This window comes from Pseudopodoces humilis, chromosome 8 (genome assembly GCF_049639895.1).
Source record: "Pseudopodoces humilis isolate 2021_Gansu_Grassland_sample_001 chromosome 8, ASM4963989v1, whole genome shotgun sequence".
Classification (NCBI taxonomy): Eukaryota; Metazoa; Chordata; class Aves; order Passeriformes; family Paridae; genus Pseudopodoces; species Pseudopodoces humilis.
Genome location: NC_142207.1, coordinates 1,361,169 through 1,387,204, shown reverse-complemented (window position 1 = coordinate 1,387,204; position 26,036 = coordinate 1,361,169). Strand labels below are relative to the sequence as shown.

At 47.2% G+C, this 26,036-nt stretch overlaps 1 protein-coding gene and 1 long non-coding RNA gene across 9 annotated transcripts in view; one reads left to right on the top strand and one right to left on the bottom strand.

The window, feature by feature from the left end:
* Positions 1–2,040: 2,040 nt before the first annotated feature.
* CACNB4 (calcium voltage-gated channel auxiliary subunit beta 4) overlaps positions 2,041–26,036 on the bottom strand; it is a 78,818-nt gene continuing 54,822 nt past the window's right edge. For 3 of the 7 annotated variants that reach the window (XM_088058702.1, XM_088058703.1, XM_088058704.1), the window contains 10 exons: positions 22,824–22,954; positions 21,960–22,036; positions 21,051–21,070; positions 20,860–20,940; positions 19,125–19,183; positions 17,022–17,131; positions 15,916–16,067; positions 15,408–15,503; positions 11,376–11,561; positions 2,041–7,703 (listed from right to left, as the gene is read on the bottom strand). In XM_088058702.1, coding sequence (XP_087914828.1) covers positions 7,443–7,703; positions 11,376–11,561; positions 15,408–15,503; positions 15,916–16,067; positions 17,022–17,131; positions 19,125–19,183; positions 20,860–20,940; positions 21,051–21,070; positions 21,960–22,036; positions 22,824–22,954 — 1,173 coding nt within the window. In that variant the 3' untranslated portion in view covers positions 2,041–7,442. Of the gene's footprint in view, positions 7,704–10,280; positions 10,334–10,363; positions 11,049–11,375; positions 11,562–15,407; positions 15,504–15,915; positions 16,068–17,021; positions 17,132–19,124; positions 19,184–20,859; positions 20,941–21,050; positions 21,071–21,959; positions 22,037–22,823; positions 22,955–26,036 lie in introns of those variants that run through there. The other 4 variants (XM_088058705.1, XR_015773071.1, XR_015773070.1 and 1 more) reach the window with 4 other exon arrangements.
* LOC148183819 (uncharacterized) lies at positions 15,418–26,026 on the top strand. Of its 2 annotated transcripts, XR_015773072.1 has the most exons (5): positions 15,418–15,526; positions 15,845–15,903; positions 18,560–18,726; positions 19,148–19,252; positions 22,208–22,808. It is a non-coding gene; the product is annotated as an uncharacterized LOC148183819 (long non-coding RNA). The 2 variants fall into 2 exon arrangements; XR_015773073.1 differs by lacking the exons at positions 19,148–19,252; positions 22,208–22,808 and adding an exon at positions 23,564–26,026.

Genomic DNA, 26,036 nt, shown 5'->3' with positions numbered 1-26,036 from the left:
TGGCGGTGTCGCAGCTGTGGGTCCTGGCACCGTGTGTAACCCGCAGGGAAACAGCAGCTCCTCCGGTGTAAAACATTCCACAAGTTCAGCATCCAGCCTGCAATGGCATTAATTATTCATTAGCTGTCAATTATCCCCCTTGCTGCCGGTCCTCAGCTTGGAATTTCAGAAGCACTCGGGGGTTTCTGTTCTCAGCTCTCCTGGGCTCAGGGCAGGGTTCGGTGGCTGTGGGAGAGCTACCAAAATTCAATTAAACAATTTATTCTGATTATTTAAATAAAAATCTCCGAGGTTCCCCTCCATGTCATTTGCTCGGGTTTTTTTCCTGGTTGAACCTGGATCGTACTGCTGGTTTTTACAGGCTAAGCTGAGCTTCCAATGCTGCTGGAAGCTTTCTAGGAAAGCATTCCAGTGGGCAGGGCTGGTACAGCCTCGCAATTCCCTCCTGGAAATCTGGGAGGGCTTTTTCGGGTCGTGTACGTTTTGTTCCAGGCAGCTGTAACACAGACAGGGTCAGGCTGGCTGTGCTGGGGAAGTGCTTCGGATGCCGATTTCACCATGGAAATGCTTCTGTGCAGAAAAAACCCGAACAGAGAGAATAGGGAATGGTTTAGGTTGGAAAAGGCTTCCAAGATATTTGAGTCCATTCCCCTTGTACTGCCCCACGTCCCCAAGAAATCCCTCCAGGGATGGGGACTCCACCTGAGCACCCTTTCCATGAAGGAATTGTCCCAAAAATCCAACCTGAGCTCTCTGGTCCAGCCTGAGGAGTCAGGGAATTCCAGAGAGGGAAAAGATCCCTCGGGATCCTCCTTTGCTCCAGCCTGAGCCCCTTCCCAGCTCCCTCAGGAATTCTCCAGCCCCTTCCCAGCTCCCTCAGCAATTCTCCAGCCCCTTCCCAGCTCCCTCAGGAATTCTCCAGCCCCTTCCCAGCTCCCTCAGGAATTCTCCAGACCCTTCCCAGCTCCCTCAGCAATTCTCCAGACCCTTCCCAGCTCCCTCAGGAATTCTCCAGACCCTTCCCAGCTCCCTCAGGAATTCTCCAGACCCTTCCCAGCTCCCTCAGGAATTCTCCAGACCCTTCCCAGCTCCCTCAGGAATTCTCCAGACCCTTCCCCAGGACACAGACAACTTAAGCAGCTTAAGTAATTTTAACCCCTAGCATTGTATGAAAACACACAAAAGGCATTTTTTTCCTCTCAATTATATTTATTTGAAAACCCTTGTGCTTTTCATTAACAGTTTAGATGAAAACTCACGTGTTGAGATCTGATTTTGAACACACAGCCAAGAAAACCTCGTTAAACAGAATTTTAAGAGCTTTAAAGATCTGTCAGAGGGGTGTAAATGCACCGTGCAGCTCACCTGGCCAATGTGCTCCTGTCCCTCCAAGGCAGGGTTTGGGTGCTCACAGCATCTCTGGGAGGCTGCTGGCTCCTGCTTCTCATTTTTGGGAAGTGGAGGCTGGAACTCTCTGCCAGGGGCAGCATCTCCCAGTGCTTTCAGTTCTCCAAGACACCATCAATGGCTGGAGGTGGCACTCTGGGCTGGTGACAAGGTGGGGATCACTCATGGAATTCTTTTCCAACCTTCGCCATTCTGTGATAAACTATTAATTATCTTTTATTAATTATCCGATCCTTCATCCCTCCCATCATTCTGCTCCTTGTTCCTGCCTTGATCCCACCAAGGACCAGCTCCAAAGCCCTGAATTCCCGAGAATCCTTCAAAGGAGCAGTTGGCTGCAAGTCCCTCATTCCCTGCTGGATCAGCAGGAATTATCTGTATTTTTGTACTTCTGGGTCGCAGCTATTTAAGAGCAGATCGTTACAAAAATAAACATCATTTATTTCACAGAGCAGATGCATCTCCTTCTTCAGAACCTCATTAAATTTTCCTAAAAATGTAACACGTGAGGCTGCTGCCAAAAACTATTGGCAAACGACAAAAATGCCAAAAGACTCCAGGTTTCTCCTGACTCTCCTGAGCATTTTCCCAATCTTAGTGCAGGACACAAAGAGACCGGACAGACTTTTAAACTCTTGGTAGTTTTGTTCATTTATTGTAGAAAAGTTATTGTAATGCAGTTCATCTTTGTACATCTAAATTCCAGAAAACGAATCCATAGAAATGAGGATACTATGGGCATGCAGTCTGCATGATCCTGGTCACAAAAATAACACCACTTTTTAATTTTTTTTTTTTTTTTTAAATTTATTTTCTTTTTTTAAATTTTTGTAGTTTTCTTTGAAAGCCACTAAAAGCAGAGGGAGAGCAGAGCATGCACCACTGTACACATTGCATAGTATATGGTACCCACATGCCTGGTCAGGTGCTACACACACAGGGTCTAGAGGGCAAAACAAAGGGAAAATCAGCAGAAAACACAAATTTGGGGTGGCTCTGTCCCAGTAAAGGCAGAAATGTCTTCACCAGTGCGGCTCTGAGCTGGCTCCCAGCGAGGCAGCGCTGCCAGGCTCTCCCTGGGAACCAGCTGGGCTGAGAAACAGAGATTTCCTGGGATCTGAGAAGCCCAAGGTCTGGAGTTTGCAGTTGGAATTGCTGATCCCAGCTTTCTCCCTGGCTGCACCAGGAGGGAATCCATCAGCTCTATCCCAATCCCAAACACATTCCTTAACCTCAGCTTCCCTCCTTGGGCATTTGGGGTGCTGTGACTCTTCCCTCCCCCCTCTCCAACCCCACAAACATTTACTGGGAGCGTTTCACTCCCGACCTCGGGCTGCTGGTGGATTCACCAGTCACATCCCAGATCTACACATTGGCCAAAATTAAAGTTATTAATGTGATTTCAGCTTCCAGGAGGAAATCAGCAGAAATGAATGCAGTGGGCTCTGTGATTTGAAAAGATTCTTTTTGCTGTCATTAATTAATTAATATGGAAGGGATACGAGTTATTGAAAAATCAATCCCATGTGCAAAATGCCAAAATCAACTGCTGAAGTATCAGGCAGCGAGTAAACAGATCAAAAATGCAATAAATCCACTGATGCTGGATCAGAAATCTCCCCCTTGGTTCCAAGAACACGATGCCAGATGCAGGAGTGGAATTATTGTAAATTTGTGCTATAACAAATGTGCTTCTTTTCCCTTGCTCTGTTTTCATGCCATTGGCAAAAGAGAGAATGTTGAGCTCTGTGGATTCTCTGCTGCAGAGCAGATTTAACTGGGGATGTCACAGTTAATTACAGTTAATTGCAGTTTGGTTTTCAGGCAATATTGATAAGGCAGGGGATGATCAGGAGGTGCCATTCCTGGGCAGACCTTGCTCTTGGACAAGACAGGAGCTGGGTGTCATTGCCAAGGAATTTGGTTTCCCAAATTCCCGAGGCAGATCCATAAATCCTCCTCAGACCCAGCCAAGGCTGCTCCCAGTTTCAAAGGAATAAAGGAGTGACACTCATTAACATTTGAAATTATTTCCACCTCCTCCCCAAATTCTCTGGATGGATTTAATCACAATATTTCTCCTGACTTCTTGAGTGGATTGGATTCCACACACAATGAAAGAAATCTGAAATTTCACTCCTAAGTAGCATTTTCACCTCTGAGTTAATTCCTTACATATATTTTACAACTTTATTAAAATTTCCTTTTCTTTTTAAAGATACACCTTTTGCTTTTCTATGTAAAATAAACTGGGCTTGGCAACAAACTCACCAAGGTTATTCTAATGACTCTTAAATAATGACACCACACTCTCTTTTAGGATCATTTTAACTCCATTCCCCCAGAGTTAAGCTTGGCTGCATTACAGGATCCTGCAGCCTTTGCAGGGCTAATATTAACTAATAATAACTAATAATAACTCCAACAAAATACATGGCACCATGGATCCAAACCTGGGCTGGCACCAACAGGTGTAACACAACTTGATTTTAAAATTCACATTTTTAGGAGCAAACCCAGGTTTGTACAAATGGCATTTTGTAAAATAGGCATCTGATTTTGTCATGTGTAGTCTCCAATTATTTTGCCTTAAAAAAAAAATTAAAAAATCAGGAATGTGGGATGAAGGACAGGTTTCAGAAGTACTGAACTTGTGAAAGAAAATACAGCAGAGGACACATTTAATGGATTATTAAAGAAAAAAGCAGTGCCAGAACCCCTGACTTACCCAAATCAGTGCGCTGTGAACAACAGGAATGACAAAATTATTTTAGAATGGTGAAGTCAGTAAACACAGGAGAGTCTGGATGCTCCAGGGAATTCTGTGGTGTTGAGACCAAGCTGAATTCAAAAGATTTGGCATCAAACTGAAGTTACAAATATCAGCAGCTGTGAGTTGCACATCCCATGGGAGAAATGTTTGGCATCAGGAAAAGAATCTGTACATGTTAAATACAACTCCAAGGAGAAAGCATTTGAAATTCAAAGGTTAACAATTAAAAGAATTGATTCCCAAAGATAAGAATGTGCTGAATTTTCTCTTTAGAGATTCTTGTTACAACCTTCTTTATTGGTTAAATCCTTGTTAATTCCCAAGTGTCTGAATGAGAAGCTCGGATAACAAGAGAACTTAAAAAAAATCCCTATTTTAGAAACATTTCTAAACCCTCTGTCTCTGCCAGAGCTCAGAACAGAGCTCTGGTCTTTAGTATTCTTTTAATAACAAGAAATGATGTGAGGACTGGAGAATGAGGCTGGATTGCTTCAGTCAGGAACACATGAACTCCACAATTTCAACTAAACCCCAACAGATCCCACTGGGAATTCCCAATCCCGATCCTCAGCACAGCTTTCACTCCTTACCGTGTCCTGAACAGAAATCCCTTTTTCAAACAAAGACTGCCCACAGTATCTGCAATAAATGAAGAGTCTCCCAGCACAGTTGGTGTATTTATACTTAAAAAATATCTCTTTTTAAAGAATTAAACACCCCCAGCAAGGAGGGAGATCTGCAGGGCCCCGGCTCCTTTTATTACAAGGGAATGGGGTCTGGGAGAAACTCAGGAGTCAGGGCAGCTCCACCCCATGGAATAAAGGACCTGAGGCCCAGCCCTGGCTTCCCTCACAAGTTTGTTTTTGTCAAACCAGAGATGTTCAGGTGATGGACTGTGCAGATGTGGTGCCTGGGGTGACATGGAAGACTTCAAACAAGGCTCTGAAAGGCTCTAGGAAATGGACCTGGTGCTTTGCAGCCACTGCAAATATGCAAATCTCCTCAAGCACTTAATGAGCTGATCCCTAATTTAGCGCAGAACAAAGAGAAGCAGCTGCTGCCTAGGGTTCTACAGCTCCCCTGCAATCAGGACTTCAACAGGAGAGAAGAAGGGGTGGCCCAAGGGCTCCTTTCTCAGGCAGGTCCGTGTGCTGGACATGGAGAAAGGGCTGGAAAACTTCCTGGAGGATGCTCCACCGTGCTGCAGCACAGAATCCTGGAGGAGCTGCTGGTCCCACGCCAGGTCCTGCCACGTCCCCTCGGCCTCAGAGCTCCTCTGCAGCCAGAGGGAATGGTGCAGGATCAGGATCCACCCACAACTCTGGGAATCCAGTGGATTCCCATTATTTCCCTTGGTAACTGGTCCATTGGGATCACCCAGTGGTGCTGGAGCTGCCTGTTAAGCAGTGGGGTCATTAAAGTGATTAATTAATCAGGTGTCTGGCACCTTTGAATGCTGCTGGGGGTTTGGGTGTCCCACAAAGGACATGGATTGCTTTTCCCAGTAACTTCCAAGAGGATCATCAGACTCCTGGATGCTGGAAACACCACTGGTCTTTGCCAGCTGGTCCAGGAAGCAGAAGAAACCGGAATATTCCAGAAATTCCTTTAGTGCTACATGTTTTCAAAGCCTGGGTTCAGCAGGCTTTGGGAGGAAAACAAGCAAAAAAAAAGTTAATGATCCTTATTTTGGGGAATAAAAAAAAAAAGAAGTTGGGACACGAAGCTGCATAAACAAATTCACGTTCAGCACAATTGTGTCAAATCCAGGGAATGTGTGAGGTGGGAAATTTTGGGAGGCTCTGCTGGAAGATGTCAGTGGTTGTACAAAACGGGCAATGGGGGTCAATTTTCAATCCCATGGCATCTAAGGCTTCACTGATGGTGTAAAACACAAGGTGCAACCACAGGAATTCATCTCTTGGAAGGAACTCAGGACTCAGTAGGTGAAAGAAATGGTTGGTAGGAAGTAAGGCAGCAATATCTCCAAGGATTTATCAGAGCTCTTGGAATCCAAAGCTTGGAATCAGCTCTACGACTTCCCCGGGAGCAGATTTTTGTCTGACATTCCCTTTTTATTGCAATTCTGACCGAGATGTTGTTTGAAATGTTGGTCACCGATGATTGTTTAAGCCCACTCCCTTCCCCTTGGATTTCATGGCTGGAATGGATCTTGTGGAGAGTTCTTGTGCGCCGCTGGAATCGTCAGACATTCAGAGGTGCATTTGGGAAGATGGAACGTGTGGGCAGCGACTTGGGGTACTGGGATGGAGGTACTCTACACACGGGCTCAGAGATGGGGGGATTGCTTTCCACTGAAAAAGCAGGATAGAAAATGGGAGAAAAATCGGATGTCTCGATATTCCTGTTCCATTTTGGGAATTCTAGCTGTGTTCAGGTAAAAGAGTGAGGGAAAAAAAAGACTATTCCCAACTTCCAAGCAAACAAACCATGGAGTTTGTTCCTTTTCCTGTCCCTATTTCCCATCTCCTGTCACATTTCCTCCCCGCTGGTCCCCACAAAACTCTCAGGACTGGCTGAACTCAAGAATCATTTGGCTGCAACATTCATGCCAGGCCTAAAAACAATTTCAAACTGGAAAGTGTTTTGAAACTGCTGCAATAGTTTGGGATATTTGGCACTCTCGAGAGTTGACATTTGGTTTGTCTGAAAAAGCCATTCTGGAAAGAAATCGTTAGAATAAATCCTTTCATTCTAACCTGAAATGGAAACTGAGCTCCCAGCAAACAAATACTGGAGCTGACTTTCTGACTCTCAGTGGTTTGTAATTTGCAGATTTTTCTTTGTACTTGGTTTGTTTGTTTTTTTCCCAACATGCTCACGTCGACTTTCCAGTCAATTCACCCAAATTCCAACAGGAATTGGTTTATAAATTGGTTCCAACTGGAACTGGTCATTTGGAATTTCCAGCACAGGAAATTATTTTATAAGTGCCTCAATAAGTACCCAAAATTACAAACGGATGTGTCTAATACCTAAGGACAAGAAAAAAATATGGCTATAAATGCAAATGCTGTATTAAACCCAAAAATAATCCCAAAAACAACCTCTATGATCGGGCAGAAACGGAAGGGCCGGGTTTGGGTTTTGCTGCCCCCTAATTAAACATCAATGACAGCAGAGTGCAACCGCAGTGTCACCGTCACACCTGCCAAATTAACGTGATCTAATTGTTATTTCTAGCTACGTTATGGCAAGGTACCAACGGATGGATCCTGGTTTTTTTCCCCAGTCCCCGGACTCAGAGCCGGTGCCGCGAGTCGTGGCTGTACCCGCCGGGGGAGCCGCGGTTCCGGTGGGGTTTGTACAAGTCCTGGTAGGGGTCAGAGTATTCCTCTTCCACGAGGGGATAGTGGTCTCGGCTGTGCTGGGAACTGGAAGACAAGCGGTTCCTGCTCTTCCGAGCCCTCTCGTTGTGGTAATTCTCGTCGGAGGTCACGAGGCTGCGGCGCTCGATGGGAGAGTTCTCCGCGGAGTGGGCGCCGTGCCTCCCGCGCTGGCTCTGCGGGGGCCAAACAAGGGCAGCGTTAATACCCCCGCACCCCGGGGCTGCCCCACCTCAGTCCTGCCCAGCCCCAGCTGAGGCCTTCCAGCAGCCTCATTCTCCAGCAAAGCCCGCCTGCTGCAGCGGGCCAGCTCCGCTTCCTCGCCCTGCTGAGTATTACATCGAGCATGAAAAGTGAGCTGATGTAGTCAGCATTTATCACTTTTCTCTGATCAGGAACGGAACAGTCACGCTGCTACTCTGCTTAGGGAATGTCTAAGCGTCCACTTTTGTGGTCTTGGAAAACATCTGAAGATGTTTGTTTGGGTTGTTTTTAAAGGTGCAGCTCTGAGCCTTATTTAAAACCCTTCCTAAGACCAAAGCAATGATGATGGGCTGCTCAGCGGGCAGCCAAGGGGAGACTAAAATCATTAGATAATAAATTCTTTCAACTGGAACACAGTATTTAAATATGTTGACAGAAAAAATCCCTTCCTAAGATAATTTATTAATTAGAAGCCTTTGCTCTCCTCATGTTCCCATAATGACAATGCCCATTTGTCACATGAACAAAATTAGTTCGTATTTTTTTTGCCAGTTAATAGCACAATGAAAAAATAGCCTAAAATAAGTATTTAGTTTGCTTTCATCACACATTAAACATCTCAGGAGTATCAGCACCCATGTCTCAGGACAAACTCCGTGCTGAAAGTCCAGCCCCTGCTCTCTGGGCTATAAAACCTTCCTCCTGCTGCTACAGCCTCTGCCTGGTGACTGTTTTCCTGAATAATTTATATCCAAGGCTGCTGTGGCCGGGGCAGGGATGGAGCAGGGGGTGTGTGGTTACAGCTCTGGGCTGGTGCTGCCAGGGAGACTCCTGGAGAGGGGCCCTGAGCCTCAGCCCAGATTCTGGGGAGAACTCCAGCCAGGGGACCCCCAATTCTCCTCAGAGCACCAGGTTGTGGTGGGGATTATGGCAAAGAGTTTCAGAAATTAAAGGCAGACTGGGAGAGCTGGGGACGTTCACCTGGAGAAGGCTCCAGGGAGAGCTCAGAGCCTGAAGGGGCTCCAGGAGAGCTGGAGAGGGACTGGGGACAAGGGATGGAGGGACAGGACCCAGGGAATGGCTCCCAGTGCCAGAGGGCAGGGATGGGTGGGATATTGGGAGTTGGGAATTGTTCCCTGGGAGGGAGGTGAGGCCCTGGCACAGGGTGCCCAGAGCAGCTGTGGCTGCCCCTGGATCTCTGGAAGTGCCCAAGGCCGGGCTGGACGGGGCTTGGAGCAGCCTGGATGGGCTTCAAGGTCCCGTCCAATCCAAACCATTCTGGGGTTCCATGACTCCACAATGAATTATCCTCGTGTTTATCTGACACAAATGCAGTTTGGATGTACAAATCCCCTCACCAATTGTAGCTTTAACTCTGTGCTCACCCCTCTGCCTTCCCTGTGGTAATTCCCCTCTCCCCTCATCCTGCTGCTTTCCCTGGGCTGTGCTCACCCCAGTGCTGCCCAGGGACACACCTGGCGTGGTTACACCTGGCCCAGGTAACTTGTGATGCTGCTGTGTGACTGGAATGACTGCCTGCAGGAATGGAAACCCCAATCCCCTGCAGCCTGAGGAACACATCTCCCAAAAGCCGAGCTTTAGGCTTTCAGTCCATGCACTGAAATGGGCCAGGCTGTGTTTAGAGCTAACCAGTCACAGAGGGAAACGACTGGTTCTGAGGAGTGACAGAATCCCAGGATGCTTTGGATTGGAAAGGAAATTAAGGATCACCTAAAATTCCTTCCCCACCTTCCACTATCCCAGGCTGCTGCAAGCCCCAATGTCCAACCTGGCCTGGGACACTTCCAGGGATCCAGGGGCAGCCACAGCTGCTCAGAGCAATAAATATTTTTCTGTGCAAAGATCAAATTTACTCTTCCCCCTCAGCTCAGCATCGAGCTCTTCCCTCAAGGAAGGCAATTCCCAAGGATCAGGTGTGGCAGAGCCAGCACTGCCACCTGCTCCCTCTCTGACTTTCCTGGATCTGTGCCACAGAACGTGACCCTCATGACCTCTGTGAGTCAGGAGTTCAGTCAGGACTTTCAGTTCTCAATAAACCAAAGTCCAGGCCCCAGCCAGGGAAAAATGGGAGTCTCCCAAATGTGGATTTGGTGAAGCAGGGACAGCCTGTCCCAGCACACCTGTGTCAGGCTCTCTGCTACCTGAGCCTTTGCTTTTCAGTCCCCGAGGTACCAAGGGCATAAGGAATATAAAATCTTCCTGTATCACAAGCACCTTTGCTAGTTTAATTAGCCTGAGTGCCTTTTAATTACCACACACATCATCACAGCGAAAGCTGATGCGAATCCTTCAAAGGTTTGAATGAGTACAAAACCTCCTCGTGGATTAAGAGGGATGGTGGAAATCCTTCCTGTGAGACACCCATGGAAAACAGCAGGGCCTGAACCCTGGAGGCACGGAAAACCTGCAGCCTCTGGCTGGGCATCGATCACTCCGGGAGAAATTTACCCCTCTGCAGAGCACCAGCACCATTGATCCCACCGAAACCCTTTGGAATTCGGGTGAAGTGGGGATTAAGTGATGCATACCTTCAGCCAGCCCACTGCACAGGGGTGATTTTCATCTTCAGTGTGAGTTTTCCCTAAGTAAATGGAGCAACATTTCACAGTTATTGCTGGTGTCCATTGATCAGAGAGAAATAAATGCCTGAAAAAAATTCTGTGGATACACCCAGTTCTCAAAATGAAACTGAAGAGGTGAAAGTTCTGCAGATGGTATTTTATTGGCATGAAGGGATGGAAAACTGAAACTTTAAGGCAAGTGGAAAATGGAAACAACAGTTTACATGTGCATGTTAATTATTAGTAACAGAACAGTGCTTGTGCATTCAGCCACTCGGGAGACAGCGACTTGCTGGTCCCAATAAAACCAAGCAGGGCTTTAGAAAGGTGAGTGCAGGAATTAAGCACCTTCAAGGAAGTGCAGCTCACTCAGAGCAAAACCAGCTGGATGTTAACTGAAAACACCAAACAACAGTCATTTCCTCCAAAACTGTTACCTGCTTCCAGACACTCCACAAGCAGAGCAGACGTTACATTTCCCAGGTGAATTATTCATTAAATGTCATTTGTTCAGTTCTATTTCTGACGTACATTAGCAAGTGACACTCCTGGAGTCCCACACACACTGAAACTTGCAGGATTTAAAGCTCCCTGCAATCCTGAGCCCCTCGAGCATTCCCAGTTATTAGCCCCAAACATTTCTGGTTTCAAACTTAATAAAGCACGTACTTCTCATTAAGGACTATTTACATGCCAGGATTGAAGTGTCAAAGTTCAGCCGAGTCTGAGCTATCCCTGTGGAAAAAAAGGGTCACAATTTTTTTCAACGGGTAAAAAAAAATAAAAATAATGTCTTTTATTCACACTCAAAGAACAAGCTTTTCCACCCAAGAGAGAATGCTTGGTGAAGTTATGAGGGTAGAATAAAAGGGATCATAACAGAGCTGACTCCTGGCTAGGAAATCCACGGTTATTCTACTTCCCACTAAAGGCAGAGCATTGCCAGTGTTTCAGCCCCGAGCTGGAGCTGGCAGCACGTCCCGGAGCGGGGCTGAGTGTGAGCACAGCCCCCGGCACGCTGAGCAAACCCAGCTGCCCTGCGCCTCCCGGGGCTGTTCCTACCTGCAGGCCGGAGATGGCGGCGGGGTACGGGGACAGGGCGCTGGATGCCAGGTTCCTGCCCAGCAGAGGGGTCATGGGCGCGGCGCTGGACGTGTGCGTGGCTCTCCAGTACGCCTCCAGGTACTCGGCCAGGTGCTCGCAGGCGTCCTCCAGCTGGTTCTCGTCCAGGATCACGTCAAACATGTCCTGGGCACAGGGACACAGCGCGGTCACGGCCGTGTGACACCGGGGACGCGGAGCTGGAGAGCCCTGCCCGTCACACTGAGGCTCGGGAGGGTTAAACAAACGGGAATCGGGGCTGGGGAGAGCTGCGAACACCGAGTGGAAAGGGGGATGGATTCACACCGAAACACAGCAGGGATGGATGGGATATTGGGAAGGAATTCCTGGCTGGGAGGGAGGTGAGGCCCTGGGATGGAATTCCCAGAGCAGCTGGGGCTGTGGGAGGTGTCCCTGCCATGGCAGGGGTGGCACGGATGAGGTTTGAGGTCCCTTCCAACCCAAACCATTCTGTGATTCCGTGGCTGGAAAAGAAAATGGTACAAGGGGGTTTAGAAGGTGACCAAGAGCCAAAGCTCTCAGGAGTCACTGGACACTGTCCCTGGGTGTTGCACGAGCCCCGTTTTGTTTCCAGGCAAACAAAACTCTTCAATTTCTTTATTTCTTTCCAGTGCTGATGCCTCTAAAGGCACTCCCACAGCAGTGAAGGCAGCAGGAAATTCCTGCCTCAGGGAATTCTCCAGACACCAGCTCCATCCCTGCCTGACCTCCAACCTGCCAGAACCAGCAGAGCCCCTCGAGAGAAGCACAACCCCATTTTCAGCAGCTCAACTTCTTGTCTCATCTCTCATCTTCACTCTGCAAAATACTGTGAGAACAGCACAGGAAATGGAAAATAAGTGCAGGTGCTGTGGGTGTAAAGGGCAACCAACACCAACCACAGGCTGCTCTCTTCCACCTGTTTTTACAGTTCTCAGAATAAGATTTAAAATAATAAAGCTTTTTTTTTTTCTTTTTTTCTCTTTTTAATTTATTCTCTCTTCTCAGCATGGCAGAGAAAAGCTTCCTCCTCTGCCAGCAAGGAGGAGTTTCCTTCTAATCAGAATATTTCTAACACTGCATCCCTTGGTCCAGTTCAGTGTTTATTGCTCTTCTTTTCCTCCTCTCCTTATTTACTGCTTTTTCTCTTTTGCTATTCACCCACATGTTGATGCACCACACATTCCAGTCTATCACCCACTTGTGGAAGAAGTTATCAATTAAAACAATTAGAAATTGTAAAATTGTAAATTAGAAAATAAAAATAATGTGGTTTGCTTACGTATGCACTTAGCTTAGGAAAAGACTGGAATTAAACACTTGGGAGTGTAAATTGTTTTCTTAAATAAAGAATTAAACTGGATTCAGGATTCTTAACAACAACAACATTTCACTGCACAGTACCACTGGACTGGGGAGCCTCTCTGGAGGTCACCTGGAGGAGCTGCAGCCCTGGCAGGATCCTGACCCCAGTGTCTGACACAAAGGACAAATGACAGAGAATAAACCACTCAGGTTTTCTCTTCCATTTAACACTTCTGCTCATCCCTCAGCTGGGTTTGCTCTGTTTCCAATTATTTGGCAGGAAATCCTCTTTTGGGAGATCCCTGTTTGTGAGGGTCACGGAGTAAAGCAGCTCCTCTGCAAGATTTTCTTACATGCACAGAAGCTGCCACAGGAGCATTCCCAGCTCCTGGTGACTCTCTGGTGGTGAAAGAGGCCTTTCCTGAAGAGTAATCAGTGCCCACTGTCCTCTGCTATTTCTTTTGGTTTGCTGTAGAACCACTGTGTAGCTGAGAGGAGGAAGAATTTCAACTTGCAGGTATATCCTAATTATATCTGAATTAACCAGTGCTCTTTAATTCTGCTGCAGTGTAATTTCAGGTTGTGTCAAACAGACCAGAGGGGTTTGTACCCTCTCTCAGCATGGGCATGAATTCAGAAGTTTTAAAAAATAACAACCCTTTGATGAGCAGTGGATTTGTGTTTCCTTGAGGCCTGTCATGTTCCTGCAGAGAAGTTCCTGGAGTCCTGCAATATTCCCGGTGTCCTGCAGTGCCCAACGCCGGCTCGAGCAGCGGCAGGGGCACATTAGCAAGGAATTAATAATGAAAGCAGTTCCTGAGCTCAAATATGCCTGAAGAGACAGCTATTTTTACAGTGTCTAGACATGTAGCACCAGCTCATTCCTTATGGTTAGCTCTCAGCAAAGGAACAGAGTGAGGACTGCATCCTCTGCAAGGACCTTCCCTTTAAACAAACACTCCAAATTCTCCTCTTGCGGGAATCCGAGCTGCGATGAAGCAGGAGGGAGGGAGCAGTGCCTCTGCTCTTAGCAATGTACTTTTACTTAATTAAATCGTGGGCCAACTTTAATTTCAAGCCAAGTCAGACTGTCACCTCCCTGGGAGAGCTCAAAGTCAGCAATCACTTCCTTCCCATCACTGGTGCAAAGTGCTGAGCTGGTTTGTGAGCAGCTCCTGGGCAGGGCAGGGCAGAAACAGCCTCGGAGCAGGGCTGGGTTCAAGGCTGACACTGGGACTCTGACTTTGGAGAGGCTTTTCTGATCCAGGTGGGGCCTCACTGGATCACTTCAGTTGCCTTCAGCACTGGAATGCAACTCCAGGACTGGGTGTTGAGGCAGAGTTTAGTAAATCTGAGGATGGACAATCCAAGTGCCACAATGCTCCCAGTGCTGCACACGGATCATTTCATGGAATCTGGGAATCCAACCATTGGAAGGGACTTAAAAAATCATCTCATCCACCCCCTGCCATGGGCAGGGACACCTCCCACTATCCCAGGCTGCTCCAAGCCCTGTCCAAGCTGCCCTTGGACGTTTTCAGGGATCCAGGGGCAGCCACAGCTGCTCTGGTGTCTTCTCTCATTTCAGCTGATGTGAGCGAAGTGAAGCTGAGTAAGAGGAAATCGCTAAAGCCACAAGAGAAGGCTGTGAAACTGCCCAGGGCTCTGTGTGCAGGTGCCAGAGGAAACACCTCTCACACAGGACAACGTGCAGAGGGCTGCTCTGTGTGTAAGCTCAGAGGAAACACCACAAACCACACAGGCCAGCTGCAACTCCAGCTCCTCGGCTCACGCCCATCAGGAGCTGGGAAGGGATGTGTTTTAGAGGGATCAGTTTGTTCTCCAGGACAGTCACAGTTCTGGTTGGGTTAGTGGGACCTGGATGGCTCACAGGAACAACCCAGCAGCATTTTAAGAGGTCACAACTCAGTAAAAAATTCCATGTGAGAAATGTAACACAGCTGAGCTCTCCAGAAGAGGCTGCCCAGAGAAGCTGTCACTGCCCTGGAACCCAGAGGGGTCTCTGCACTCCCATCCCAATATCCCACACAGATCCTACACAAAGCCACATCCAACTCCCACTGCCTCTGGCCCAGAATCCAGCTGTGGCTTTCAGAACTAAAAGCACATTTGAGCTGCCCTGTGCAAACCCCTGCAGAGCCTCTCCCAGGCCCCTGCCCATGAGCCCTGCAGGCCTCTGCTCCAGCAGCAGGAATCCAGGACTCCAGGGGAGGGCAGGATCTTTGATCAGGGGGTGGGAGAGCAGTGGCTGTGCTCTGCTGAGGTGACTGGGATGGCCTGCAGGATCAGGATTGGGGCTCACATGCCTGCACACACCCCTTTCCCTTCCCACACCCCGTGCACTGAGGGCAGGCCTTTGCAGCCTCCTCTCCAAACTCAGCCTTTGTCCCTCTGGGACCCGGAGCTCCACAAATGATGTAATTTGCTAATGAACAGATCTGTTGTCCCCTCCACGTCATTCCTGCCCTGTCACCCTGCCAAAGACCGAAACAAACCCAGATAACCAGGATGAAAGTCTGCAGCACTTTGTGTCTCACGAGTGCAGGGCAGTGTGAGCACCACGAGGGAGTGATAATGGATGGAGCCAGCTCTGCACAGGGATCAGCACAGCAGGAATCATCACAATTCCACAAAGCAGGAGTTCTTCAGCCTTTCCTCTGTACTTACTGGTGGGCATTGTGCAAGTTTATCAGCTGCCACCAACTGCACATTCAAGTGTTTGCTTTGTGACTTCCCTCTGGACTTGATCAGTCGCTGCAAAACCTGACAGGAGGAAAGGGCAAAAGGTGAGTTTAAGGATCATTTATCTCCCTAAAGCTCAGCCTGACATCCCCCTGAGGGATTACCAAGCTCTCCATAATATATTGCCCTTGAATATCCCAAACCCCTGTGATAACCCCTCTGAGGACTGGGTACATTTCCCTCTGGATCATGTTTGAGCCCTTGAAAAATTTCAAATGCATTTTTGCTTTATCCTGCTTTAAGTCCTAAGTTATTTTTGACAATAGGGAAGCATGAAAATTATATTTATACAGAATTTTCTGGGTTGCTGGATGGACTGCAGCATACCAGCAGTACATTATGTCATTTTTTCCCCTTTTCAGGTGCAGATTCCACACTGCCCATTCCCACCCTGCCCTCCAGGTTCCTCCTGGATTTTAAGGTGAGCAATTACCTTTGGAGAGGACACCTTCACATGGACAATAATTGGTGCTAGAGATGTCTTGATAAGCTGTGCAGGGTGATTTATAGTGTCTGCATCCAGGACAACCAGCTGTAAGGACCTGGCCAGCTCGAAGATTCTTTCAATCTCACTCTGCACTTCAGCTGGGAAGGAAAACAAAGCAGGTGAAACCACTGAACCCCAGAGCACTGGGATAAAAATATCCTCACCCTCTTACTGTCACAGGCTCCACATGTGATTTGATGGCACTGCCATTAAATAATCTGTTACCTGTAGCTCTAGTGCAAGCAGCCACTCAGGATGGCAGGGATTTGGAATCTGGGTTGTATTTTTTTTACCAAACCCAACTCCTCTTAGTTCCTGGGGTGGTGTCCCAGAGAGCAGGGTGTTGGAATGCACGTGATGCACACAAATTTCCAGCCTTGTGCAAGAAAGAATCACACAATCACAGAACCATTAAGGTTGGAAAAGACCTCCAAAATCATGGAGTCCAAATAAAAATTCCTCAGGCCACTGTTCCCCAGCAGTCCTGACACTGAGGAGAGGGGCAGGACCCCAAGTCTCACAGCCAGACAGCCAAATTCAGCTGTAACTGCTCAACATTAAACATAAAACTGGTCCCAGGGTCAGGAATGACATTTCCTTGGCTGGACAAGTGAAAGCTCTTTGGCTCCTTGTGACGTGGAATTAAAAGCACAGGGCTGGGAAGGAGGAGGAGCTGTGAGGCCAACTCAGGATTACGCAGTAAAATGCTGTAGACACATTTAAATCTGCAGAACTGATGTGATCTTGGGAAAGGCTGGAGCTGAGCCAGGGGAGGGAGGGTCAGGTTGGATTTCAGGGCAAGGTTCTTCCCCCAGAGGTGCCCCAGGGAATGAGCACATTCCCAAGGCTGCCAGAGCTCCAGGAGCGTTTGGACAGCGTTGCCAGGGATGCCCAGGGTGGGATTTTGGGGTGTCTGTGCAGGGCCAGGAGAGGGATCCATGATCCTTGTGGGTCCCTTCCAGCTGAGATTCCATGATGAGGAAGGCTGGAAGCATGTCCCTTGCCTCCTGAGTGTAACCACAGCCTGAATTCAAGCTGTGGCACTGCCTTACCTAGGCTGGACCTGGTGTTGGAGCGCTCGATGATCGCCCTCTTGCTGGGGTTATTGAGCACAGACCTCTTGGCCAGGGAGATGTCAGCTGTCACTCTGGTTATGGATATCCTGGGAGCAGAGCACAGCACACACAGACACCAGTGGCATCTCCAGTCACAGCCCATTCCAAAGGGCAAACACAATCAAACATGCTTCCAGACGAGTTATGGCACCGCTAAAGAACAACTGGAGAGAAGTGCTGGGTACCTGGGAAGTATTTCCTATTCCCTGAGCTCTGGGATGGAGTTCCTGCTATTCTCCTTAGTGCATTAATTAACTTTTCTCCTCCCAGCTCACCCATCTCCTGCATTAATTTCCACAGTGCCATAAATGCTGTGAGTTCTGTGAGGTTTGGGGCACTCAACAAGGGAGCTGCAATGTACCAGCACTTCCCTTACCCTCAGAGTTACACCAGGAGTAAACCTGGAGTAAACAGCTGCCAGGGAGCTGTGCCAGGGGCTGGGATGAGCAGGAGAAAAGGAAGTGGAGCTGCCTGAACTCATGTTTAACTTCACTTCACCTCTTTAACTTAAGGCAGGTGATTTATTGACTTCATCTGTCAGTGAGTTAGAACGACACAAGGTGTTACAAAGCAAAGACCACACAATCCTTCCATATAAAATCCATTTAGGGGGCTTGGACTGAGCCAAGGAGCCAGAAAAAATGAAAAGAAATCAAGCTGGGAATGAGCAGCAGCTTTTGCACATAACCTAAGATTTATGCAGCTCTAAGTGACGTTTTTCAGCTGCAGGGTTAAAAAGAAGTGCAGTTATTTTTCTGCATAATACATAAATAAATGCATTGCCAGAAAATACAGTAGAGGCCAAAAGTAAAAATGAGTTTAAAATAGAAATGAATGGATTGTGGGGTCTCTGGCTCACTGGCCAGCAGGGGAGGTTGCAGTTGCAAAGGAAGGAGCTGGCAAAGCCAAGGGAATTCAGAGGCAGGGAAGCAGTCAGGTCTTGCTGAAGCCTTTGGAAAGGCTCTTCCTTGGACACTCAGCCCCTTTCTTGGTAACGTGGACCTCTCCCAAAACTGCACAAGAGATGGAAAGAAAGAAGGAAAGAAAGAAAGAAAAAAGAAAAGGGAGGGAGGATAAAGACCACGAAGCCATAGAAGTTGGCAGAAGGAGCAAGAAGCAGCTTTTTCCTGAGTTCCTCAGAGCTAAAATCAATGGTCTCGGGCTGCTGGTGGCACTGAGCTCTCCACTGCTGAAATTTCATACTCCCACCTGATCCAGCTGCCAATGGAATTAGGATTTCCAGAAAATCACTTGAGCTGAGCAGCTCAGAACAGGCCAGGAGAGGAGATGCTTTGCACAGAAGTTGATCATTAAATGTTCTCTCTGAGCTGTTTAGGGATCAGTTCAGCACTGCCACCTCCTCACTCCTAAAATCCACAAATCCCTCTCCAGCTCTTCTACAGAACAGCATTTCTCCTGCCCTGGTGCCCATGCTTTGGGTATTCCAAACCTGACTTAGTGTTTTGTATCACCAGAACAGCTTCTTTTCCCAGCTGGAATATCCTGAACTAACTGGGAAGGGCAGAACATCCCAAAGATGCAGCAGACACCTGCAGGGACTGAGGTGATGCCATGGACCAAACCTGTGCTCCTAGCAAGGAAATACAAATTATCCTCTCCAGCTCACCAGGAAATGCTCCAGGTGAAGATAAGCTTTCCTTACAATTCCTTTTCTGTGCTTTATTTCTCAGCATTTCCTTCCTCCAACCACCCTTTTCAGTACTTTTGCCTGCTTAAGGCAGTCAAAATAAAATCTTATATAAGGAATATTTTAGAGCTGATTTTTCTTAGGTGTTGGGAAGACACTGAGATGGAATTCTTGTTTTAGTTAAGAAATCCTAGCCCAGCCATGGCAGAAATGCAGACATGTGCACCTCTAGTAACACATGAGCTGTGTCCCACTCTTCAGTAGTGACACAAAGCCAGAAAATCAGCTTTGATCATGCAGTAAAGCCTCTGGCATTAAAAAAAAATAAAGTAATTCACTGAAATGTTAGTAACACATGGGCAAAGCAGCATGAGAAGGACAGAGTTTCTCACCTCCCATCAAACCTGTGCTTCAGGAAGTCAAAGAGAGCTTTCTGCATCATGTCTGTCACCTTGGCAGAGGGGAGAAGATTGAGCAGGGGATGGACAGGGAGAGAAAGAAGCCAAAAGGAAGGAAAGAGGTGAGTAGAAGGCAGGGATACAGCCAACAATCAACACCCCTGATGGGCAGAGCCATCCCAGTGCCACGCTCCTGCCACAGCGCTCAGGAATAAATCCATGGAAACTTCCTGACCACTGCTCCAAGTGCAGGGCTGTCACTGTGTGTGCTCCTGTCCTGAGCTGCACTGGGCATTCCTCACCCCCTGCCCCATCCAGCACCATTCCCAAAGCTTCACAGCACGGCACAACCACAGGGGATGTGTGTCAGACACACCTGGGGCTTTTCCTGCACAACCTTGTTAGAGAGGGCTCCAAGCTTCAGGGATGAGGGGACTGCTCTCAGAGAGGGATAACAGCAAAAAAAAGGGATCTTCCCACTGCTGGACACGGAGCACATCTGAGATGCTCAGCCCCGAGAGCTGTCATCTCTGCCATCTGATTTATTGAGCAGCTCCTTGTCCTTTCCAGGACAACTCAGGCTGACAATTATTATCTGCCAGGCCAGACAGCAGCTTCATCAAAGCCCCCAGGCCTCTCTGCCAGTTTATTTCTCTCCTTCCAACTGATTCCTTCAGCATTTAGCCAGAAAAAAAACAGGCAAAATAATTTCCCCCAAGTAAGAGGAATAGTTTTTGTTATTGAAATTAATATTGTGTGTTAGCATCTCCACACATTTGCATGTTCAAGGTGTTGTGTTCAGTGCTGTTTTCTTTAAGAAAGAGACAGGGTGGCAGATTTGAAGAGGTTTTTATGAGCAAACAACCTCTCTCTCCCCTCCAAACTCGAGAGGTAAATTGATCTGTGCTGCAGCACACGGGGAATTTACTCCTGTCAAAAAACTTCCCCATCAAATTAAAAGGCAGAGAGCAGAACATGAAGTGCCTGCTCTGCTGAGCTGCACCTTCAGTCACTCACAGAAAAACAATGCCAGAACACTGCATTATGCCAAGGCTCTCACCTCCCCTAAAGAACCATTCCAGTATGTTTAATATTATCTTATAAATTACTGACATCATTAATGAAGCTTAATGAAGTGTACCCTTGATTTTATGTTCATTTAGTTCCTGGTTCAGCACTTCCCAGATGGTTGAGCTCCCTAAACTGCCCTGCTAGAAGTCTTCAGCACGTGGTAAATGCTCACTTGAACCTCCAGCAGCCTAAAAAAGGCTGTCCTGGTTATCTGGGCATGTTTTCCTGCCCACTTCCACCTGGGGAATCTTTTAGGAAGGTTAAAGGTTTCTTTGAAAAATATTTGAATTTATTAATAAAAAGGAGAACAACAAGGAAGCTCCTTCACATGTTTTTCTAATTAAGTTCAAAGCAGGGGCTGGTTTGATGAACATTTTTCATGTGTAGAGCCCAGCTCGTTAATTTGATTGCTTGTAGCAGACACAAATTCTCTTTTTTACTTGATTTAATCAGGAATGAGTGCACTGAAAAGAATGGATTTGTACTATGCATAAAACAGTACAAGTCTGAAGTAACTCTTAGCTCTTACAGAACATTCAGGTAATTATTTCAGCTAAATCACTTGAAATTATCAAGTTGCACTGAGCCACACCTGGAATTACTGAGGATGATTAGAGATAAGAAAAGCTGAATTAATTGCAAACCCCTCAGTCCATACCTCATAGCCTTTGAGTGAGGGGCCCACCAACACCACAGGTCTCATTGATGGCACTACATCATAAGGGGGAATATGTTCTGTCTGGAGGGGAAAAAACAACCCTTCAGATCACCAGGCAAACAACACCCACAGGGAAATCCTGGGAATTATCAATTAGAAGGGAATATGATGGAAACAAAAGCTTTACTTACCACTTTTTGTTTCTGTTTTGCTAGAAGACCAAATGAGAACTTGGTTAAAACACAGCCAGGCAACCAGAAATCCCTTTGCCAAAGCACTTTGATTTCTCCCTGTGCACCTCCCTCGGCTCAGGCCTGACCAAACTGGGAAATCTGTGCAGTAAACTGGGTGATCTGTGCATTAAACTGGGTATTCTGTGCATTAAATTGGGAAATCTGTGCAGTAAACTGGGTGATCTGTGCAGTAAACTGGGTGATCTGTGCAGTAAACTGGGCATTCTACACATTAAACTGGGCAACCTGTGCATTTAACTGGGTATTTTGTGCATTAAACTGGGAAATCTGTGCAGTAAACTGGGTGATCTGTGCATTAAACTGGGCATTCTGCATTAAACTGGGCAATATGTGCATTAAACTGGGAAATCTGTGCAGTAAACTGAGCAATGTGCACTAAACTGGACATTCTATGCATTAAACTCAGTGATGGGTACATTGAACTGGGCAATCTGTGCATTAAACTGGGAAATCTGTGCAGTAAACTGAGCCATGTGCACTAAACTGGACATTCTATGCATTAAACTGGGTGATGGGTACATTGAACTGGGCAATCTGTGCATTAAACTGGGAAATCTGTGCATTAAACTGGGTGATGGGTACATTAAGCTGGGTATTCTATGCATTAAACTGGGAATTCTGACCATTAAACTGGGCATTCTGGGCAGCTGCCACTGTTCCCAGGTTATTTCCCAGCCCTCAGCAGCTCCTGCATGGTTGGAAATCGATGTCCTCCTCCCCTGGGCGTGCCAACATTTTGCTGGAAAACACCTCAGTAACTCAGCAAAGGGGAAAAGCTGCACTTCTCATGTAGGGTTTTTAACCAGAATTATTAGCAAGGGTTTCCTTAAATAAATCCTGGCTTACCTGTGGCTGTAGGTGTGGCTCGAAATGTGCCAGAAACCATCTCTCCAAGGCTTGAGGAGGAATTCCCACTGGATTTCCTACAGCAGCAGAAAGAGCCCCATGAACAGCAGGAACCCCAAAATGTGGGAGGTTTTGGGGAGGAATTGTCCCATGAGGAGTCACAAGATCATACTAACATAAATTAATTAACAAAGCTAAAAATTAACTGTTTTATCATTATAATATGGAATTTTATCATCCAAATCCAGGAGCATCTCACTGAACTCAGTAATTTCTCTGAATATTGAGACCCCCCTGGCTGCCTCTGAAGTTGTGTCAAAAATTATAGAAGAAATTTGGATGTTGTTCAACCATTCTGAAAGCATTTCCCAGGTTCATCTCCCAGACCTTTTCCCAGGGGTTTCCAATCTCCAGGTCTGGCAGGGTGGAGACTCAAAAACCTCAGGCTGGAAGATGAAGAATAAAGGCTGGGAAAGCTGATCTCACAAAGTTTGACAAGTCTGGTTTGGGCCAAAATGGAGAGAAAAGAAAAAAAGGAAGGAGAAAAACCCCACAACCTAAGAAAAGCTGAGAAAAATCCAGGAGACTGTGAGCACCAAGTTTACCTAAGGCCACGGGCACACAGAACTCTCAGAAATTCCTGTCATTATCCCTCACTGCTCTTTCCTACAGCCAAATACATTTTTTTGTTTCTCATCACCAACATCTCCCACTCCCGCTCTCCTCAAATCCATCCTTCCACTGGGAATCCCAAATCCAACACTGCAAATTCCCTGCAATAAAGCAGCAGCAGGTGACCTTTGGAAATGTTGCCCTGCGTGAGGAAGGATTTGAAGCGATTTGCAAAGGTCAGGGCACTCTCACCCTCCGTGGAAGCGGCCCCTCTTCTGCTCCTGCTGGATGCGGATGTTCTCCAGGCGCAGCGGGCTGGGGATGAAGCCGATCTCGCAGCCCTCCTTCACCAGTCTCCCTATCCACCAGTCATTGTTGTATTTCTGCAACACAGGAAAGGTTCCTGGCTACTCCAGCTCAACAATTCCCTCCCTTTGTTATGCACACTCCTGAGCTCCTCGCTGGGTAACAAACCAGGCTCACCCCGGTGTGTGACACCAGAGCACCGAGGCTGTTTCCCCTCGTTCTGGCCCTTGCTGATTTAATTTCAAGGTTGATTTTTAATGAGCAGAACCTGTTTTTTGGAGCTGAGGCCACCAAACAACCTCCCAGCAGCAAACATAAAATAACACCTTCAGCTTCCCATCAAATACTGCTTGTCATATTTAATGGTCTAGACTAAAGATCACCACTTTCCCTTCCTCCTTTCCAGGTATTTGTAGGGATGTTATTAACAGGTTATGACAGATTAAGACAAATCCACCTTAAGGAAGAAACTTTAATATATACCTAAAGCATAGCATTTTATCATTGACCTTTAGTAACATATATTTTTCTGCTTTAGTCAAAGTCTGGTCTGTCCCTAATGATGGCAAGATGAAAAGCAGGATCCTGGTGGATACTGGAGTGGAAAAGGATTTGTTGTAGCTGCTGCCAGCAGAGCTTTTGAAGAAAAGTATCTGAAAAGCCTCTCCTCTGTTCTGCTTCATTAGGCAGCTCAGTGTTCAAAAGAAACATTGCTTTTCACAACTGGCTCTGGAGTCATTAAGAGCAGCACGAGTGAATGGGTTTTGTTTGCCTGCCTCGAGGAAAAAGCCATCACAGAGATCTCATCTTCAAGATCATCCCTGCTCCTGGCTCCACATTTGCAGGCACTTCAGTTCCTGCAGGAACACAGAAACGCTGTCAAAGGTGCAGCAGGGCCTGGTGATGACTGAAACACAGAGATGCAGCACTGAAAAATAAATGGGTTTTTATCAACCCAGATATTTGAACACTAACACAATCATAAATATTAACATATAATAAAAACTAAGGGAATGCAATCCTCATCCCCTGAAAAACCTCTTTATCCTCTTTTATATATTTAGGCAAGAGGTTCCATTATTTTATCATTCCAACTAAGTATTTATTCCTCCTGCTGTTCTGACCTTGATTCAGACAGTGGCAGGGAGCAAGCAAAGCTTATTTTGAAGGATGTTGAATTACAGAACTACTTCCAGTCTGTGAACTGGAGAAATCCTTCAGGATTCAATCCTGCTGCTGTAAATCAGTGAACTGAGAGGTTGTGGAGTGCCCATCCCTGGAAGTGTCCAAGGCCAGGCTGGAGCAGGCTTGGAGCAGCCTGGGACAGTGGGAGGTGTCCCTGCCCAACCAAACCAGTCTGACTCTACAAAACCAATCCCTGCAACACCTGAGTTCCAAGTTGTTGGAACTCCTGCTCCATTTTGGCCCTGAAGGTACAGCCTGACCATGGGAATCTTTCTTCATGGACCTCAGAGCGAGGCCTCTAGACATGGGATCAGAATCAGCCCCTTTGGGACAAAGGACGGAGGGATGGGACACAGGGAATGGCTCCCCCCTGCCAGAGGGCAGGGAGAGATGGGATTCTGGGAAGGAATTCCTGGCTGGCCCTGGCACAGGGTGCCCAGAGAAGCTGTGGCTGCCCCTGAATCCCTGGAAGTGTCCAAGGCCAGCCTGGACAGGGCTTGGAGCAGCCTGGGATGGTGGAAATGTCCTGCCCATTTAAGGCCCCTTCCATCCCAAAGCAGTCTGGGTTATGCTGAGAGCATCTGAACACACAAATGCCAAGGCTGCAGTGAGGAACACAGGATTTATCTGCATTAGGTCATTCCCTCCCCTCTGTCACTCTGTGTGTGGGAGGATCCCGTGGTTGCCATGCCCATGATTCCTTCTGCTCTGTCAGGAATTGTTGCCATTTCATCCTTTAAGCAAGCACACAATGTATAGTTTGGAGGAGACAGATGAGACATACAGGGCACATCCTCAAAATAGCAGCTCCTCACTCACTGCCTCTGCTCCATCCTGCCAGAGGGTGACCTGGCTCTGTACCCAGCTCTGCAACGTTCCAAAACCTGGAACCATTGTTCTGGTCCAGATCACTGGAAAACAAATCCTGCAAAGCCTTTTTGCAGCGTGGGGAACCGTTCCCCAAATCCTACTGAGTTCCAGCTCCGGGCAGGCTGAGCTGACAAACACCAGTAAACCAGATGGTTTACAGCTTAGTGACTGTGTGATCCCGGGATTTTAGACCTTGGAAGACAACTCATGGAATGCCAAGACATGGATTTGGGACACTTGTCTGGAAGAATGTACAGGGCAGCATGACAGGAGCTTGCAACTCAATCAGTGCCCTGACAATAAGGGTGGGCACGTCCAGGAAAACCAAGATTATAAACTGGAAAAAAAGGGAATTTACTGCCTTTCTCTCTCAGGGAGGGGGGATGTGAAGCAATTCCCTGTTCCAGCACCAGAGGAGGGGCAGCAGCAGGTGTTTTCCTCCTGAATGTGCTCTGTCTAAGGGAGATCAGTGCTCGGGAGTGATGATGAACACGTGTTCAAAGAAAGACACAGATGAGCACTGAACACCCCAAAATAAACCCAAAATGCAGAGATGAAAAAGTGCTTTTGCAAGCTGCAAGCCTCTGTACCAATCCATAGCACAACAGGGGGTTATGCAAATGTGGAGGGCTCACTTCAGATAAAAAATTGCAGAAAATATGCTCAGCATGCAATAAAATGCAATTTTCTCTACCAAAGCCATACTCAGGGCTCATTTATTCCCATTTTTTTTCCCTTATTTTTGCATCTGTCCTCTTCAGGATTTTCTTTGCTTACTGTATTACCCTAAGTGTTACTTCCTCTCTGGAAGGGAGCCTATCTGGGGTTTTTTTTGAAGACCTGGTGTGACCTGGTGCTGCTCCACGGAATCCCCTTCTCCTGGACCATCTCTGACCCATCACAAACTTGTTCTGATGAAAAGAATCTGAACCCACCACTTTAAAGGGCATTATTTCCTTCCTTTGTGATGAAATTCCAACATGTTGGTAACACGAAGTGTTCTGAAAGGGCAGGATAAGCACCCCAGGGTGCAGAACCACCTCATCCTCATTGTGCCCTCCTGCCTCCTCTCAGCACTCCTGGATATGGCTCAGTTGTTCAAAT